General features: G+C 40.2%; 1 protein-coding gene across 1 annotated transcript; it reads left to right on the top strand.

Moving 5' to 3' along the window:
- Window positions 1-613: 613 nt before the first annotated feature.
- LOC137623620 (protein bunched, class 2/F/G isoform-like) lies at window positions 614-3,056 on the top strand. Its single transcript, XM_068354452.1, has one exon. The coding sequence runs from the start codon at window positions 957-959 to the stop codon at window positions 3,054-3,056; it is 2,100 nt and encodes a 699-aa protein (XP_068210553.1). The 5' UTR covers window positions 614-956.
- Window positions 3,057-20,844: the final 17,788 nt, after the last annotated feature.

The raw sequence follows: 20,844 nt of genomic DNA, 5'->3' as shown, positions 1-20,844 counted from the left end.
TGGTTACGTTTCTTTGGACCACCGAATGCTGTAGCCTACTTCCGATCATTAAATATGTGTGGGTTTTGGAGGGCTACATGCAAATGTACCTGAACCTTTATCATTTATAGTAACAAATGCCATACGAAGAGAAAATGTGCGAAGAATAAGTCATTGGTGAAAATTCAAACATGGGCGTGTCAAAAAATCGTAATGCTGAGATGATACATTTCGTTGTTCTTATGACTTTTCGTTATTGTCAATTCACTTAGTGTCTGTTCATTGTAAAATATCATGAATACAAATATATAAAATACCTGTACATTCGTTTTAATATTAATCCTAGCATGTATTAATAATTCCGTTGTCCGTTTCCTCTAATGCTATCTAACGAAGTTTTTGATATCGAGTGAAAGCTTCAAATGCTTTCACACGACACCGCCATTTTGATTTTTAAAACTTAATGCGTTGAAAATTTAAGTTTTAATGTTATAAAGACGACGTCTTTTTTACATAATAATTTTTATAAATCAGAATCGAACATTTTACATCGAGTATAGGTACCTCTGTCTAGGCAGATACCAATAGCTGACCATTGATAGAGTACTGGATTCTCTTGCGGGGCCTCCAAATCCTCTCCGAACTCGGGATGAGTCTGCTCTTTGTGGTTTCTGGGAGTTGTGTGCGCCATCTATAACAGGGTTCGTAGGTAAACAAATCGTAGAATTTCTCTATCTATACGGTGACTTATTTGTGAAGTAAGGCTGAGAAACTGGTCGAAATGTATTTAGAAAATGATGGCTAGAGGTGCGTGTATGAAGACCTAGTGCGTTGCCAATATGGCCAAGCGTTGGTGAGGTGCCATGGATCCCGAAAGTGAACCAGTGTTCGCCGTCAGAGAAGTGTCAGTGCACTAATTCGTTCTAGCCAGCGGGTCAGCAATTAGGCTAGGATTGTGATTCATATAAAAATTCAATATGGCATCCAATATGACTGATCATAGTGGCATGAAGAGTGAAAAATCTCGGGGAGGCAGTAATGTCATTAATGTCACCACCAGCGAGACGATGAGGCTCGATGGTGCGGGAGACCGGACCAATCTCCATATCCAGCCTATGGGTGGTGGGGGTGGGGGTGCCGGGGGTGGGGGTCAAGGTTACCCTCCAAAGAAGAAAAGTTCTTCCTTCCAGATCACTAGTATTACATCTCGGTTAAGTAATGATCCCGGTGATGACAGTGCCGACGATACTGAGGATATCTCCGACATGGGGGATGTCTCTAGGGTCACGGACTACGATCAAGAGACGCCTAGTTACTCGGAAGATTACTCCAAGACGGAAGAAGTGTTTTTTGGCCCTGCGCCTGTGATACCCACTAGTTCCCAGTATGGAATAACGGCACTCGTTCAACAGACTGGTTCTGGGGGCGTTATGACTGCCAGGTTACCTCAGGGTGTTACGGTTAATGTCACAGAAGGGGGTATTGCTTTAGCTAAGGCTGACGGTGACTCGGATGATGTCGAACATTGGCAAAATAGATTTAAAATTGTAAAAATTGATAGTAATGAACCTTTTAAACGTGGAAGGTGGATCTGTTTAGATTTCATGGACTCTCCAGCCGTTAGTGCAACTAGTACGCAGAAGAAGGACGAAAGCATGACTGTGGTAATTAATAGTGTTGGGGATAAGGAAGACTCCGCAGACCATCAGCCTCAGACAGTGTTACAAGTGCCAGTACCAGTAACGCAACAGAGCCAAACAACTACTCAAAATCCTGCTACGGCCCAGTATCAAGTGCCACACACTTCGCAGGCTCCTGTCCCTATGGCATCATCGGCACAACCGACCCAAGGTAGTGTGCCGATGCAACAGTCGTCGCCTCACATGTCGGCTCCAGCGACTTCTCAGGGTCCTGGCAATATGCAATACCCTTCCCAAGGTGCCCCTATGCAAGGACAACTACAGCCGACCATATCGCAGGGATACGTCAATGCAACGCAGGCACCGCAAGCGTCAGTCCATCCATCTCCGTCTGCTCAGACGCCTCCGCAGGCCCATCCACCGCTGCAGGCTCAGCTCCAACAACAGCAGCAGCAACAGGCAGCACCATCACTGCAGCAAGCTACAATCCAGCAACCGTCTGCATCACAGTCAGGTGTACAGGCTCCTATGCAAGCCGCTAGTATTCCGCAAGGGGGTGTAGCGCAGGCTACTGTCCAGCAGAGTATGGTACCTCCCAGTTCCCATGCTCAATCACAGCTTCAGCAGCCTGTACCAACCCAGTCCTCAATGGCTCAGCCTTCCATTAACACTCAAAGTATTTCACAGCAGGGGATGGCTGCTCAACCTGTTAGTATTCCACAGAGTGTTGCTCAACAAGGTGTAATTGGCCATGCAGGACTGCCCACGCAGCCTCATCAGCCCAATGTAATGAGTGGTATCCCAAGTCAGGGCGTGAGCATGCCCCAGCCTGTCGTTACGCACCAAGGTGTTCCTCAGCAGTCTGTGATGAGTCAGCCTCAGCCAGGGGTTCAGCAAGTTCCCCAACAAACTCTTCCTCAGAGTGTGCCTACTCAGAATGTAGCTCAGAGTCAGCAGCAGATAAACCCAAGTATGCCTACGCAGCCTATTCAACAGGCGACGACAACTCAGCAAATCCCGTCTGGTCAGCAACTCCCCGTGAACCAACAGCATTCATCAAGTGTTGGTCAGCCTACCCTTCTCACCCAGAGCTCTATCGGATCTTCTCAGCAAGTGCCTGTTGCCACCTCCGCAGCGAGTGTACAGTCTTCTGCATCTGTTCCACTGGGTAGCCACGGATCTCTGCCAAGCACCGGCGGTGCTCCAACGCCTGCTACCACACCAGCTCAACCCCAGGCTCACCTCAGCATGGGCGGAACAGCATCAGACTCGCAGCAGCAGTCTCAATCCCAGTCGGCAACCCAGCAACAGCCGCCAACTAACCTTGAGGGTATCCCTGTGGGACAGCCCATGGAAGATGCCAATGCCACTCCTCCAGCGCCATCAGGAAGTCAGCCAGAGGACACTGAAAGGTATGGAAAACATTTCCAGGTGTAATTTAGAACAGGATTTATTTCAGGTTAAGTTACTGTAGAACAAATGAGTTTTTAGGGCCTATAATGTAGTTTATATGGAACAAAATATTGTAAGATTATTGTGCATTATTGCAACGAACCTAAAATGAAGCCGAATTTAGTACAGTATTGAATATTCAATAAGATTTTCCTTCTCTTGCTCATTTGTTTTATCCATACATCTTTATTGGCTATTGTCTATTTTTAATGTATTATCTTATATATAAAGATACATTAGTCAATATTTTAGGCTAAAGCATATTTTGCATAGTCTTGCAATGACTGGTTAGTGTGTATTTATGGAATTTTGGTGGTTTTTGGCAACTCAGGTCAACTTTACTGAAATAATTAAGGTACACTTGGAAGCATATCACCTTTTAACTTCGGTAGCCTATACCTAACTAAAATAGTTGAGCTTGTACTTGCTCCCTAGATGCAGCTGCTTGCTTACGATACAGGATTGGCGGGGTAGAAACATTTTGGTTAATGTAGAATAACTTTGGCCTACCATAGGCTAAAGTAGGCTAAGGGGTCAATCTTTACCTGTGCATAGTCACTGATAGACTTAGAACCCTCACAAACCCCTAACCTAACCTAGGGCACAATGTCCTCGCAACATCAAGTTTATTTAAATTGACTTAAGCTGCCTTGGTCTTTGCTCATAATACTTTACTTCACAGCATCTAGTAACAATGTACAGGCAAAGTCATACCAACCAAAGTTGGCAAGTAGTTTAAAGAATTCATTGATTAGTCCAGATAGAGGAAATTTGGGGGGGTCACGGAGACCTCCAGCCAGTTGGTTAATGACACACTGACATAGGTAAATTTAGGTGGTGATACCTTAGGTTAGGACATTGAACTTCTCTGTCTCTTTGGTTTAATAAATGGGATTAAACTTCCTTATCTTTTAATTTAGTGAGATGTTATTGAACTTTATTATATATCTCTTTTAGTAAAATGGGATTGAACTTCTGTCTCATTGATTGAATGAAATGTTCAAAATCTTTGATTTAGTAAAAGGGGATTGAACTTCTCTATGTATTTGATTTAGTAAAATGGGTATGAACTTGTCTTATCTTTTTGATTTAGTGAAGTGCTTTATGTCTTAGCGAAGTGGGATTGAACCTTGCTGTCTTTGATTTATTAAAATAGAATTGAACTTCCCTGTCTATTTGATGTAGCAAAAAGAGATTTAATTTCCCAACTTCTTGATATAGTAAAACGGGATTGATCATCCTTTTATTGCTGAGCTGAACCATGTCCACCGATCTTCAAATCTACCCATTGGTTAACATTGCTAAACTATCTACCTAACAGTTTCTGATAGTGTGACTAAGCTAGGCATGCTTAATATCCACACCAACATTTTGTGCTCCCAATGATTCATCTTTAATATATACAGTATTAGTGACTACTGTATTTGTAAGAGACTCCATTTAGTATCTAAGGACACACTCACCGTAACAATTACTTCTCGTAGCCTCCATGGCATAGCTTGGGATCCCTGTAGTATTGTGGTTTATGAATGACATTTGGAAAAATTTAAACCCCGTTATGTACCCTTCTACTTTTGCAAGGCCATGTGGTTCAGATTGCATACATTCCTTCATTCCATAAAAAGTATCACAATAGGTACCATTATACATGTCTATCACTAGAAGAGTTGGAAGGCCCAGGCCTACATGGCTAAGGACTATGAAGTGTGAAGTAGATGATGAATGGAGAAGTATTGAATTAAAAGTTCAAGATTGAGATGACTGGCGAAATATAACCGAGGCTTTTTGCGTCAATAGGTGTAGGAGATGATGATGTACATGTTTATTATTTGTTTAGAGGTGCCGTTGCAAGTAAAAGGTGACAAATTTCCTAGTACAGGATTGATAAACAGTACAGTAATTGAAACAGAAACAATGAGGACCCAAGTCTGTAAAGTGTATTGTGGTAATAACTGGTGTCTGTTTGCTACATAAATACTGTACTGTACAATATTAGCCTACTATAACTCATAGCTAGAATAAAAGGATTTCAGACTTGATGAGCTACTGTTATAGGCTAGTTAATGGGCCAAAGTTTCCATACACTAACCTCACAGTTAAAGCAGTGATTGGAAGTTTGTTAGCACTTGATGTGAAAAATAAAACATTTAGGACTACGGCATGACTGTTGAAGCTACCATGACAATTGAGTACAGTATATACTTACACACGTAGGCTATTTTTTGTCATTCTTGTGTTGTAGGATCTTCACAAACTGTAACTTTATTCACGAAAGAAAGCTATCTCCTATGTACTATGTTTTTACAGTTGAAAAAAAAAAACAAGATGGGGTTTATCTAAGTTACAAGAATGACAATATATAGATAATTGGTTGGCTAGAAAAGCAAGGGAAGGGATATCTCTTGAATGTATAGGCTCTCTGATTTAGCTGGCATCAGCTCGGTTTCATTTTTTCCTATGTAATGAACCATCTTTGTTTTTATGTATTTACAGTGCTATAGCCTAGAGTTCCATATTTAATGCATGGTATTGAACACCTATTCTTCATGTTGCTTCATTATAACATTATCTGTCACATTTTCAAAATTGAAAGGGATGTGTTAATTGCCTGTATTGTTTGCAATAACTTTCAAATAAGGAGACTTTATCTTTTGCAGATTTTAATTTCCAATGCTCTCTCTACATGTTTATATTGAATTGATTAAATACTGAATCTAGATGAGGCATTATGAAGTTGAGTAGCCTATCACCGAGAGTATTTTTCTTTTGTAGTACAGTAGAGTAGTAGCTGTTAAAGATGCTGATGTAGGTTAAGCTTTTCTAAGCACAGTGGTACCCATATTTCTTCTATAATTGGAAAAGATCCACAGCAATAATTGAAATATGCTTTTATGATTTATGAATTTTATCTTCATGAATTTCTTTGAGCATGGTCTGTGGATAACAAGCCCATCTCTTCCTGGCAGTGCATTAAAGTTACTGTATGTGATGAGTGGAAATGAAAATATTTGGTTTGTGTATATTTTCTGCAGGATTTTTTATAAGGGAGTCCTGAAATTGATGAGTGCAGTATTTACATATGTTTATTGATACATTGTATTGAATAAATGATACGCTATGTCCTATTGAATTTAATAATAGTTGCTGTACAGTATATCCGTACCTAACCTGGCCTAACATAACTAAAGGAGGTATTGTCTTGATTGGGCAGGTTAAGCATTCCATGAACTCCTCAGTCATTTTCCAGGAAGTACTTGCAATGATCTTTGTTTACCCTGTCCCATAAATGACCCGTTTTCTTGCTAGAATTTATAGCTAGACTCTAATTAGAAGCCTAAACCACTTTGATGTCATGTTTGAGATATTAAGTGAAGACACATGAATCCTCTTTTAATAATGAGTCCTTCACAAGTTTGACTGGTGGTTAACTTTGGAATATTTTTTCTTGTAATCCTACTGAATAAGACTGTATGTTTTTTTTTTGTAAAATACATACTGTTGGTAGTTATTAGTATATTATTACTTGGTTTTGTTTGGTCATGTGTAGATTTAGTCAGAGATTTCAACCTTGCAGTATACAGTATTCTACTCCTAGGGGGAGCGTGATATCAAATATATTACATTGTAATATTCTGTACATGGATGGGTGACCTTTGAAAAAAAAATAGCTTTTTATACCTCCTAAAGGTAGTACTGTACTGTATTCCTGTTGTATAACCAATTTAGAGTTTTCATAAAAGAAATTCATAACTGTTTTCCTCCAAATGAATTTAATTTTTATGAACCCTCTAAAGAAAGCTTAGGTGCTATGGAAGTAGAAAAGTAACATACTTTTGAACTGAGGCCAGTTGATGCCAAACTACCCAGTGATAGCATAGGTCATGAAAATAAAAGGTTCTATATATTATGCTATGCTGTACTTAAAGGGGAAAATAAACTTTGACATGAAATTGTGATAATAGGCTATTATCATCCATAAAAGTCAAAATGAATTATACATCAAAACTGAATTTAGGTCCTATTTGGAGAAAGTTTGTAAGAAGAATAAGCTATCCTATAAAGTCTAGGCTAGTCCTGAGTCAGACAATGAATCGGGATGGTTTTAAAAAGACCAATCAGTACAGTAGTTAAGTTATGTTTATGAAAGTTATATTTTGAAATCTAATTAACACATGATTATTGAAAAATGGTTGCATACAGTCTAAAAAGATGAAAGAGTACTATTCAGTGTGTTATAAATATATCCTGCTTTAATACCCAAATAAGTGGATCCCATTTGCTATTTGTTTGGCTCGCATTGTCTCATAAATGCCCACGGGAAAGTTGGCAACAGGCGAAGAATCCCTCTCAACCACATTTTGAAGGAGATGCAGAAGCGCTTCCTTCAAAAGTAAGAAAAAATCCCCAATGACTGCCAAGCCTGCAAAAAGTCTGAAATAGAGAAGGCCATTTTAGCAGCAGGAGGAGTTGTTGTTTTTCTAGGGGAAGCAACAACACCCCAAGTCCCTGAGATTGCCCAGGAGTTAAAGGGACTACGCTCCTACTCATTTGTTCCCCGGAAGAAGACGGTTGCGGAAGAGCTTCTGAAAGAGGTGTAGGAGAGCACAAAGAAGAGAAGGAAACTCGCGTTCGCTTCGCCTCCAAGTTAGACTCTGAGAGCGACCGCGCCTAGCCTTCCTCTTCCTGCGTCACCCAAACTTCTTCAACTGGGAGACATACCACTCCCTACACTCATCATAACTCCACCGATGACATGAAGCCCGCAAGGGGAACCCTTTCAACCAGGACTTGATCGCATTGGAGTGTCATTAAAGAAGCACAATTACACCAAAAGAGAAAATCAGCATAAAATGAGCATGAACAATGTTTGTCAACCTGAGGAGGAGAGGAGACAACCTCTATCTCAAAGCCAAAGAGAGAAAAAGTGACTAGTTTCACCACTCCTTGAGTATATCTACAGGTGGCTGGTACCGCTAGCCACCCCTTACCCAGACTTTGGGTAGGGTTGCCACCTCGCACCATAAAGTCTAATTGACTACCTTCCAGCTTTGCCAAAAGATATATCCATGTATGAATAATTTCAGGTTTGTATTAGTTAGGGAAAAATATTAATTTATCTACGAATTTGTCATATTGGCACTTGCTTGTGATAGCTGATTTTCCAATAAGAATTTAGTACTGTACAATACTAATAAATGTCACCGTATTTTATTTCATATTTTAATAACTCCGGAGTGCTTGTTAACTTCCATAGCCTATAGTAATAGAGCACCTTATCTAGTTCACTATTCCCACAGACATCCTAGATAGTTACCAGTAAATCTTTATCCAAAAAAACAGCACTAGTAGTGGTCGAAACTTATCATCTCACCTTAAAGTGACCCAGGATGCATTGTCTTAACCCCTCTTCTTTTCCTGAGCTGACTAAGGATGATGTTCTTACTATTGTACATCGTAGTACAGTACCTCTTGAATGGCTTATGGGCAAATATATGCTCGCCAATGTAAGGTAAATAAAGTGCTCCCTCGTTTGAATTAATTTTATACTGTGCTTCAAACTTGGCAGTGGGGGCTGTAGCAAAATACTTTCCGGTAATTATTCTTATAAAATTCTTTCTAAGTGTTAGGGCTATACCACCAGGTGGAGATCCCGGTGCACATTCTTCGTGTGTTGAAGGTCATTTGAACCATCTCATTGACCTTCCCTCATCATTTCTGTGCATGTGAAAAAAACTTTAATCGGCCAAAATTACAACTTTCCAGCTTTCACATGATTGCCTAGATCATAGAATATCTTATATTAGCCTAGGCTATGGCACAAAGAAAGTTCATGAACACAAAATGAAGTCAGCCTGGCAAGTGCTAAGGATCCATGTCTTGGAAAGCCTGAGGCTCTTTCACCTATCTTGGTAGGCACTCATGACAAAGATAACAGGGGACCTGATTGTTTGAAGAAGACACTTCCAAAAGATCCCAGATAGGATCAACTGAAGATTGTGAGGGTTTGCAATCGGGTAAGCGAAAAGACATCTTGGTCTGCATCGTTCCTGGTTTTGGATGAGGATCCTTTCCCTTCGCCAGAAGCGGATACAATTGAGGAAGGGGCATCCAACTCAGATTCTGAGGGAGTTCTCAAACAACCTGTTGAGGAGAATCAGAATCCATGTTTTGAAAGATGCTGAGAAATATTTGCACTGTGAACGGTCTAGGAGAAGCATTTGTTTCTCCTCCAATGGGCAGAATGGCCTCTTTTTATCATCAATGCCTTATCCCTACAAATGCCAGACCTTGACTGAAAATTATTTGTTATACTTTAGTCAAGGAGATTCTGGAAAAGGTTGAAGGACAAGTATCCTAGGATAAAGACTCACTGAAGTCAGGAAAGTCTTCACGTTTAGTAACCATTCATATTCAAAGTAGAAGAATTAATACTGTGTTTTTAGAGCACCTCCATCTCCGCTTTCCCTTGATCCAAAAGTTGCCGTTATCACACCAGACTGTTTTGCAGAGAGGCTGTCATCAGTCCTGGTCTATTTTTCTGAAGCAGATGCATCGTCTTTAGAGACCACAGCAATAAATACCATCCAGGCTATTTCCTGACTTGACACCAGTTGGTTATCTAGTAGACACTTCAATCCAAACTGATCCGAAGAAGAAGCAGGTATTGAGGGATATTGTGCTTAAAGCATGAGGACAGTTGAGTACCTTATGCACCAGGTCACCAAATAGTAGATCAACTGGGTTCTAAAGCACGGGGAAGCTGTTACCTCCAGGATTCACAAGCGCATCGATCACTGTAAAAGACTATACAGTACCTCCATAACTCCTCGCTTAAAACTCCCTTTCTGTTTCCACCTGAGGAGATAGCGTCAACTACAGAGAACTGGAGGAGGAAATCTCAGGGCTCCTTAATGGAGAGAGCTGTGTCCTTTCGAGCACCGCATCCTTCAACTTCAGGACACCCCAAGTCATTGGGACTGCCAGTCCAACCTAAAGAGGTGCAGAGAGGAGTACTGCAATCTCAGCAGTCTATTCTCAAAAAGCCCTCCCTTCCTGTCAAGAGTCAAGGAAAGGGAAAAGATTGAGATAGACGCCTCTGTTAGGATAGCCAATCCCCCCACCTTACCACTAGGGGTAGAAACTGCCAAGGAATTGTGGGGGGTTGTGATTCCACAGGGCAGAGGACTAGACAGTTCAGGTCCTACGGCCAGGATACCTCATTCCTTTCATTAGCTCTCTCCTTCCTCTGATTCTTCCTCTGGTGACATCGTTATCTTATAGCCGGAAGTCGGCAAAAGATCTTTCTCTGTTTCGGTCAGTGTATAGCTCCACAAATTTTAATGAGAGTTTACGAACTTGTAGCGGCTTGGTCTCACGCCATCGGGATCAGGTTGTTCCATTATCTGGACGACTAGTTGATTCTTGCAGACTCAAAGGAAAGCCTTCTAGTCCTTTGAGACAGGGCTCTCAACTTTTCTCAAGACCTGGGGATCTTGATAAATTGAGAGAAGTCTGTTGTCATCCCCAATCAGAGGTTGAGTTTGGGAATTGATGTCTTCCATCATCAATGGCAAATATTTCTTGGCCACCTGACATCTCTAGAGCTTTTGGTTCCCAGATGCAGAATTCGATCCCAAACTATGCAATTGCAACAGAAGTCGGCATGTTCTCAACATCAGGATGATACTCTAACATTAGTTCACATTGGAGAAGTCTCCAGGGAAGGTTTGCGATGGGGGTTGTAGGAAGAGAACCTTCAAAAGGGTGTCAACTTTTGATTACCCCTTCGGAGTTTCATCTTTTCACAGATGCTCTCAAGGAAGGTTGGGGGGCTCACCTAGGCCATTGCATGGTATTAAGAGCTTGGTCAGGTCAAGACTGGTGAGCACACATCATGTTAGAAATAAAGGCAGCCTGGCTCTACCTTCAGGAATTTTTCCTCTTAAAAGGACACTTGGTGGTGTTGATAACCAGTAACACCTCCCTGGTGGCCTACATTCGCAAGCAAGGAGGAATGTTCTTTCTGGGACTTTGTCAGTCAGCAGAAATTACCCTTGAGTGGGTAGAAGCTAACTTAATAGCGCTCTTAGCCCATTTCATCTTGGGGAAGAAAAATGTGATAGAGGACAAATTGAACAGGAAGTCACAGGTTGTTAGGGCAGAATGGTCTTTGTTGTCAGATAGCAAGAGAGAGCCTGACTTTATGGGGTTCCCCATCGATTGACCTGTTTTTGATGACCCTGGAGAACAACTTGCTTATCTACTGCTACCCAGTGCTAGATACGGTGGCACAGTTCGAGGAAGCATTCCAACACCTTGGGATGGTCTCGACATATTCTTTTCCTCCATGGATATTCTACGTCAACCACGTCAGGATTTTCGACTGGATACTGAAGTCTCCACAGCTTCATGCGTGGAAGTTGTCCAGCATCTCCTCTCAGAGGGAAGCTTATCTTGAGACATAGTGCATCAGATGGCTGGATACCTCCGCAAATCCTCGACCTGGGTCTACCAGGGAAAGTGGGCCATTTCCTGTGGTTGGTGTCTTTTCTCTCAAAGCCTTTGTTCTGTTGATACCCTACTTCTTGTTTTACCTCCACGAGAAGCTCTGCTCCATTTCGGTAGCAAAAAGCTATCTCTCAGCTTTGAGACATGTATTTAGACTAATAGTAGTAGATATTTTTCTTTGGAGGAACTCTATACTCAAAGTAAGTTTTGAGCAGTCTTGCCCTCCAGTTGAGGCAAGTTGGCTATCCTAGAATGTAGTTAAGGTCTTGCATTTCTTAAAGTGGGCCACCTTATGAACCGTTGAGGTGAGCCTTGAATAGGAACCTTACCCTGAAAATGGTGCTCCTGCTCACATTAGCCTCGGCTAAGCAAGTCGGAGAACTTCGCAGATTCTCCTTCGTCACTCATTCAAGGGGGTGGACGGTAAACTAGCTGCTGATTATTCAAACCTCATTAAAAGTTTTAACTGCCATATTCCAGTGTTAATGGGTATTCTCCTATAGTAAAGAACAAAGGTTTGTTTAGCTAGGAAAAATAAAAATTACTCAATAGAATGTCATTTTTCCTTTGTTAAAACTTTGTTTAATAAGTTTAAAAAGTCAAGATTTGATGTATAGTGTGATTTGGTAATCAGTAATGAAACAGAATGCACCTTTTTTGCTATTTGCAGTCAGCAGACTGTCCACAATATTTTTTTATGCTCATAATGTAAATTGAATTATTATAAGCATTTGATATGTCATAGATGTATTTGTGGTATACAGTATGTAGTCTTCCCTTCACATTTGTGTGATTTTAGTTTAGTGAATTTAACTGTATGCTTGGGAGGCCTGCATAAAGATTAAAGTAATCATTTTAATTACATGCAGCTCTTTTAATATTGGTGAATTTAACTGTATGCTTGGAAGGCCTGCATAAAGATTTAAGTCATCTTTTTAATTACATGCAGCTCTTTTAATATCATTGGTTAGATATTGTCATTCACGCTCAATACGCTGGCCTGCATTCTTATTCAGTTGACTATCCTGCAACACGCCACATAGCCTAGCACTCTATTGTAGTGTCAAAATCTTGCTTGTGCGTTGTTGTGTAGATCCTCGATCTTTATGTTCAACTTTTGCCAAGGCCCTTAAAATGGGCATCTACTTCATATGCTGAAACTACCTTAAGCTTCTGAAGAAAGTTTTCTTGTTTTTTTAGGCCAATCATAAGCTATGGTTCATTAACAATCCTGTCAAAAATCAAAATTTTGGGTTACAAATTTCACAACTTCTGCAGATACAAGTGATAAAGATCATGGATGCTTCTTAGGGATTTTTTTTAGTACTAAAGGCATCAAGAGTTTGGAGACCAAATTTGGATGTATCAATTTTGAATAAGTATACTGTGACCAAGTTTTAATCGGACATTCCTTCTATGGTCTTGTGGAGGATGAAGAATGGAAATTGGATGTTGATCATAGATATTACGGATGCCTATTTCCATAGTCCTGTTCGCTCTGATTCCAGAATGCTCCTTGGTCTGTAGAGAGGAAAAATGTTTACCAATTCAAATACTTGTGTTTCGGCTTCATAGAGAGTTCACAAGGGTGATGGCCCCAGTTACCAAGTGGCTGCCTATTCTGGGCATAATAGTGCTTTTATACTTGGTTATTTAATCCTAGGGACGTATATTGTTTTGGAGTGCACATATGTAGATTAGTTTCTAGGCCAATATAAAGGAACATACTTCGTCAAGTGCTGTACTTTAGTACCGTACTGAAAGTTTTTTCTTTCTACATAGTTACCTTGGTCCATCATTGATAGTATATGATACTATACAGTACTTTTTTATGGTTAAGCAAGGGTAATGCTTATCATCATTATCCTCATAGTATCGTAAGGTCAGTATTAGATGGTAGGACAGGAAATGGGTTCTCTCGACCCTAGTCTTTCCTGTGTACACTATTGTACAAGAACTAGGGTATGATCTGTGTCTTCATTCATCTTTCTTTTCCGTTTCCTTTGGCCATCCTACTAATCTTTATCCTGTTACTTATGCACTGTTTTTTTTTTTTTTTGAATAACTGTCGTTCATTCTTTCTCACCACATACTAAATCTTCCCAGTTTTTTGAGACCTCATTCAGTTTTACAACTGCTGTACACATGTCTGTTCCACTTCCTCATTCATAATACAATCATCTTATCATACAGTGACTGGTGTTATTTATATTTTGTTGTGCCCTCTATCAAAATATCTTGTCAGTTCCCATTTTTCTGTAGGCCTTATGTATTGCTTGCCTTTGTTTTCTCTTTTAATGGGAGTTTGTAATTCACCTGCGGTTTAATTATCGCTTTCCATTTCATGTAGGTTTTAGCTGCTCTCTTTGTTACTCCTATTCAATTACCATACATTTTAGCATTGGAAAATCAATTCCTCTCACAGTATATTTTGTTACTTTGATAAACAGTACTTAGTTCACTTACCCAAACCTTTCTCCCCTTAGCCACGTTCATAAGTATATTTTTTTCCTGATTTTTTTTCCATTAACTGATGTTAATTTTCAAACTTCTCAACAGCACACTTTTCAGACATTTTAAACATTTTTGGGGCCTATGCCATTAACAGTATATTAAAATGATTGAAATTTCAAGTTGTCAAAGGTAGGCCTACAGTGGCATTGGACTGAATTTAAAAGGTCTATGTCCCAGCTGATAATCGAAATCTTGTAGGCTAGAATTTTAGTAGTTGAAGTAATGCATCCAACCAGGTCTCGGTAATTTATTTTTAGATTTTATAAGATCTTAAGGTACAGTATTAAGCATTAGGATGTTGAGAATTATCCAATTGAAATAAAGTTGTGATTTACAAATTCAGTATAGCTGCGGTGTTAAGCTTTTATGCGAGACATATTACTTTAACTCTTTCATCGAATTAAGATATTTTCTCGTTTTGTAATTAATGAGGTTATTGTACTAAGTTTTACATTATTAGCTGTATCTTTTTTGTCATATCCCATAACATCAGTAGCGAAGGGTTGAGTTATATTTTGATGAATCTTACAATTTTGCTTTTTAAGAGGTGGTTTCTTCTGCTCAAAATTTGGCCAATCTGTCTCGTCTAATCTTTTTGATCAAAGAACAGGTATTGATGAATTTCTGTTGAATATTCATATGTAAAATCTGCGGAAAATTCCTTACCTCATTCAGAAAGGTAGCTTTGGAAGCTTAAGAAAAGTGGCAGCTTTGAAGCGAACCATTTCCAAAGCGGAAATTCAAGGTACCCCACAGTGCATGAACCTAGTTGATCTTTAAATTGCAGTTAGGGAAAATACAGTATACTCCTTGGGTTAAATTTATTCTAAATATCCAGTTTTTCAGTATACTTTATGTGGCACATTTGTACTCTGGTTATTATCAGCTTCAAGGAATCATTGGTACTGCTGAATTTCGTGTTCACTCTCCTCTTCTCTTGGTTTTCAGAAATTCATGGACTTCTGCCTTCCTTACTTTGTGCTGCGTTCATGTTACATCACCAGCCAACTCTGCCCTTTGCAGAGGCAATCACTTTGAGAGTACTGGCTGGTTTGTAAGAATCATCTCATTCAACTCCACACCACCTACCCACGTTTAGAGTGGGTGTAATGATTAGGTATTAAGCATCAGGTCATGTTCTATTCAAAACGCACATTTTTCTGGTTCACCATATATTTTGCAATCACTTGACATGCTTCATTTTTTGCAGTCTGGGCCTCATTATGAACAGCTTTTCAACACAGCCTATATAGCAGCACCCAAAGTTAAACTTCTCTGCCTAGGATTTGTCTCTCAATGTCTCCTTATCTCTGTCTGGTTTTAAGAGGGAAAATAATTTTGTCCCTAGAAAAAAAAGAAAGGCTGTTGTCAGTTTTGTACCAGTGGTATGAGGCACATTAGGTTTTGCAACCATATTTTTAATGGTGAAATTCTTTTTCTATCACTAATGGTTCACTCTTATCTAGGGACTTCTTAATGACAGCATCATTTTGTTTTCCACTATTCTATCAATTATATTAGCGTCAAAAGTCATGTTGTACAGCCCATTAATTAGCTTTCAAGTAATATCTCTACAGTTCCTTAATTGATTTAGGGGGACCAGTTAATTCATGATTAGCAGTTCATTTTCATAAGGAATTAGAATAGAAGTGTCGTCTTTATGTTACCTGGACTTTTGGTGGACCCTGTACCAATCAATTAATTGTCTCCGAGCTGTTCATTATACTAGAACACATCCTTTGACATTTATTACAAATTACTTAAGATATTTCTCCTCTTGTTTATTAGCCTATCCACCACAAAGAGAACACATTTACCCGTATACTGTATATACGATTTGTGAATGAATAATGCTCTTAAGATATTTATACTTGTGAGTTTAGGGTACTGTATTCATTGCAGGTTGAGATTTTCAAGTTATAGGTCTGTGTTCACAATAAAGTGCCATTTGAATTTATAGAATAAAAAATTTTTTTGAGGAATTTTTGGTTTTTCAAAAAGGTAGGAGTCTGGGCTGCTTGAAGATGATAACTTTGGCTTGTGATGATTAGACCTCATTACTATAAAGAACTTCAAGAACTATTATTTGGTGACGTTTAGATTTTCTTTATGGTCGTGTATGTTTTCTACTTATCTATATAAGTTTGTTTACTTAGATTACACGTACAGTTGGACACAAATTCCTGGCACTGCTCGTTCTGAGGAAATGCACTATCATGCTGCGTAGCGAGTAACCAAACAGACGCTCATGGCAGAGGTGGTGGGTGGGACAAAATGCAGGAACTCCTCGCACAGTAAGGGTGTGACAGGCTGCTCTTCCTCAGAGTAAGGTGTGCTAGGAATTCCTTCGTCCAAAATGGACATATCAGTAAGAAAGCTCTAGAAAAAGGGAAATTAACAATGCAGCCATAATATTTGGTAACCTTATATATGAAATTTTTACGATAGTAATAAATAAAGTTCATCATTATTCCAGGTATTTAGTCTTGAATTGAATTTTATATACTCCTTGAAAGTGCATAGTAAGCAGTAGTGTACCGGTTACTTAAATCTTGCTTTCAACTGTATATATTATGAACAGCATACTGTATATGGCTTTAACATACAAGAACCACTGAACAGTTCCACAGAAGCTATTTGATTTTTCATTCATGGTTTAGCTCATTTGCTTGAGTTCAAAGCCTACCAGCTTAACTCGCTACTGTTCATGCCGAAAATTGCTTACACGTTAACTTGCTTTCTGAATGTTGTTTAAATCATGTGCTGGTTGAGACAGAACATATAGAATTGAAGATTCAACCTCCAGTGAATGTTTTTTGTTTATAGAATGTTAGATTTTTGAAGTGAGGCAATGCATTTTTTAGGAAATTTTTAATTTGGCATGTATATCTTTCTTTCCTTATACAGGAAGTTCCTAGCATTTGGTGCTTCCTGTATTTGGTTAAAATGTCTTTTCAGGTTTATTGAAGTAAGGATAGTTATTCTAGAGTGGATGAATTAATTTGAAATAAAAGCTTGCCAAATGCAGGCCAGTACAGTAGTTTGGCGGTAAAACTTTTTTCCTTTCCAAGTTTTAAAGTAGCTAAAATAATAGCTAGCTCACAAACTGTTATATTAAACCATGTACTACTTAACAGCTTAAGTAGAAGACTCTTTAGCTATGGTAAACAGCTCTTCTAGGAGAAGGGCACTCCAAAATCAAGCCATTGTTCTCTAGACTTGGGTAGTGCTATAGCCTCTGTACCATGATCTTCCACTGTCTTGGGTTAGAGTTCTCTTACTTGAGGGTACACTCTGGCACACTATTCTATCTAATTTCTCGTCCTCTTGTTTTGTTAAAGTTTTTTATAGTTTATATAGGAAGTATTTTATTTTGATGTTACTGTTCTTGAAATATCTTGTTTATCCTTGTTTCCTTTCCTTGCTGGGGTATATTCCTTGTTTGGGCCCCTGGGCTTATAGCATCCTGCTTTTCCACTAAGTATTGGATTGGCGAAACAAACATCGCTTTCTGTCAGGCGTCGGTCTAGATATCAAGAACCCAGACTTGTCTCTGTGTTCAAAAGTACGAACATTGTCATACTATTTAGGCTTCTCTTTTAGCAAAGCAATTTTCAATATTAAACTTACCCGATAATCATGTAGCTGTCAACTCCGTTGCCCGACAGAATTCTACGGGAGGGATACGCCAGCTATCACTATACTAGAAGGGGGTGTACTCACAAGTGCCACCTGTGGCCAGGTACTACAGTACTTGTTGTTGACGCCACCTCACTTTTTCCTCTGTCGTGCTTCCGGCAAGACGTTCTTGGATACGCTTATGATTTTGGAGTATTGTTCACGGTTTGGTGAAGTATTTCTCTAAAATTTGCAGCTATTCGCTATACTAGAAACTTCTATATTAGCTTAGTTAGCTTTTGGAATTAATTTAATTATGGTGACGATGAGAGTATGAACTCTCTTTCACTTTTAAATGGCCGACCCTTCCCTTAGACGGAAGTGTTGGTGTCTAAGAGAGTATAGACTCTCTTTCTTAATTTTGCTTATCAAAAGTTATAGATTTATTTTATATCTCTCCGCCTTTTATAGGCTTCTTCGATTAACTTCCTTTTATTATAAACTTATTAAAATTAATTTTTATATTTGTTTATATTCGACCTTTCCTAATATAGGCGGTCTTTTCTTGGTACCGAAGTTAATTAACATTGAGCCCGTCATTTCGGTTTTACCTGTTAACATATTATGCTATTTTAATGTTTTTGAAAGAATTTCTTTGATAGTCTCGTACTGTTTTCAAAGTTGAACTAATGTTTTGTTTTGTCTCTGCAGTTGTTGACGTTCAGAACGTTCAACTTGCGCTCTATCGTCACGATAGAGAGAGAGAATTTTCACGGTGTCACGTTGCAGTAAGAGTAACCGTGTCTAGCGTTTTGTTCATTCTTTCTTAACTTAATGGTTTTAATTCTAATAAATTGGGAATATTTCAGTTTTTTCCTTTAACAATAATATGTTTTAACGATATATATGATTGGGCTCTTCTCTCAGGTTCTAAGTCAGAGAGAGAGAGAGAGAGAGAGAGAGAGAGAGAGAGAGAGAGAGAGAGAGAGAGAGAGAGAGATAGAGACGGAGGGAGAAAGAGGAGGATAAACGTTTCGTTCAAGCGAGTAACGTTGTTATCGTTTTTACTCTTCTCCCTAGTCTCTTTAGGGGAAGAAGGTAAACGTTTCTAGAGTTTTTTCTTGTTCTCAAGCTTTATGCGGTGAGAGATTTTAAACGTAGTTTATTTGATCTAGTGTTTAGTCTCTTTCCAGCCACTGAATTATTTATCTTTCATTAGATTTTTCTGTTACATTGTAATTCTGTTTTCGCAATTACTAACTTTTGAGAAAGGATAGAATTGCGTGTTTCAGGTACAAACCACTTAAAGTTTCGAGTTCAGTGAAATAAGTGCAAACAGAAAATCAAAAGTGATAAGTGATTAGCGCAAAGTGTGTCAGTGTTGTGCGTGAGGGTACTTCTGTGCGTGCCAGTCGTCCTCCCAGTCCGGGACCTCTTGCAAGCTTCCAAGCCCAGGGGAGAAGCAATGTCGAAGGGCAAAAGGGTTCGGCAGGCCTTGATCGGCGCACAGAAGTATCCTCGGTGGTTGCGGGCGTGTCTTTCAGAGACCGTCACTCCCACCCGCAGACGATTGAGCCCTTAATTTGCTCGTCTGCAGAAGAAATTTCGGGGAGAAAACGCTGGTCTCAGGTCTCAAGACCTCTTAAACGTAAAGTCCAGACCTATGCCAGACGTACGAAGTTAGAGTTCAACAACCCGGATGCAGTCATTGGGTTAGCTCTGACTCTCCTCAGTCATCAGGTGACTGCACACCTCCTAAAAGGAGTAAGGTGCTGCCGCAACAGATCTCTTCTGTTAAGGCTTCGCCTCAGCAGACCTTAGTGTCTGCCGACCCCAAGTTGACTCTACTGCAGTCCATGCAGTCACAACTTGCGGTCCTGATGCGTGAGTGTCAGGCGGAGAAGGTTACACCTTCTCCTGCGATCGCTCCGCCTGACCGCAGTCCTGTCTGCCAGGCGTACGATGTTGAGGCTCCTCAGGATACCTTACCACGTACTGAGTTGCCAGTTTCCAGCGGTGTGCAGCTACCTCCGCCTTCCTTAAGGCAACCTCAGCAATGGGAACAGGAAGCTTTTACCTTACTTCCTCCGCTTCCACTTGCGGTTCCAACAGTGAGGCAACACTCTCTTGAGGTACAACAACCTCTCCCATCCATGAGGCAGGCTCCTCAGCTCTCGCTGCAGCGACCTCAACCCTCCTCAAGGCGAGAACCTCAACACCTTAGCCTTGCGCCTCAGGAACCTCAACTCGCGAGACAATTACTGCGTTCTGCGCAACCACTTCCTGAACGCTCGCAGCTCACACCTCAGGAACCTCAACTCGTTCCTCAGGAACCTGCTACTGCGCATCCATCAACCTTACAGCAAGCGCAACTGTTGAGGCAGCAACCTCATGCTATGAGTCAGCCACCTCAACGCATAAAACCCCATGCAAGCATGCATGAAGCACTCTAGCACTGGTCATGGAATTTCTGAGAAATGTTTAACGCCATGCAACACGCTCTGCTTACCTTACAGCATGCTCTTCATACAGCATGCTCTGCATTCAGCATGCTCTGCATACAGCATGCTCTGCATACAACATGCTCTGCATACAGCATGCTCTGCATTCAGCATGCTCTGCATACAACATGCTCTACATACAGCATGCTCTGCATACAACATGCTCTGCATACAGCATGCTCTGCATTCAGCATGCTCTGCATACAACATGCTCTGCATACAGCATGCTCTGCATACAACATGCTCTACATACAGCATGCTCTGCATACAGCATGCTCTGCATATAACATGCTCTGCATACCTTACCGCATGCTTCTCAGTCATACATCTTTGGTTGTTGCCAACTCACTAGACTGTCAAGCAGTTTCATAATGTTGCCTTCTAGTCTGCTGCTTTTGCACCATTGAAACCCTCACTGAGAGAACTTAACTTTTCTCGGATATGGTCCCTGTAGATGAGAAAGTGCTTTTCTCCCTCCTTCTGATATTCCCTTGAGGACTCTGTCATTTGGAGAGGAGCCTTTAGCTGCGTAGCCTCCTTTGGACTTTTATTTAAGCATAACATGCTTCCAGGGAAGGTAATGGTTCCACTTCAGTCACTAACCCCGTCTGTTACCACACCTGCTCCCATAG

This window comes from Palaemon carinicauda, chromosome 30 (genome assembly GCF_036898095.1).
Source record: "Palaemon carinicauda isolate YSFRI2023 chromosome 30, ASM3689809v2, whole genome shotgun sequence".
In the NCBI taxonomy this organism is placed as follows: domain Eukaryota; kingdom Metazoa; phylum Arthropoda; class Malacostraca; order Decapoda; family Palaemonidae; genus Palaemon; species Palaemon carinicauda.
Note: the sequence above shows the minus strand (reverse complement) of the source record. Positions and strands in the feature narration are given on the sequence as shown.

Bases quoted from the DNA above. Each gene is read 5' to 3' on its own strand.
- LOC137623620 (XM_068354452.1), top strand. From the start codon at position 957: ATGGCATCCAATATGACTGATCATAGTGGCATGAAGAGTGAAAAATCT.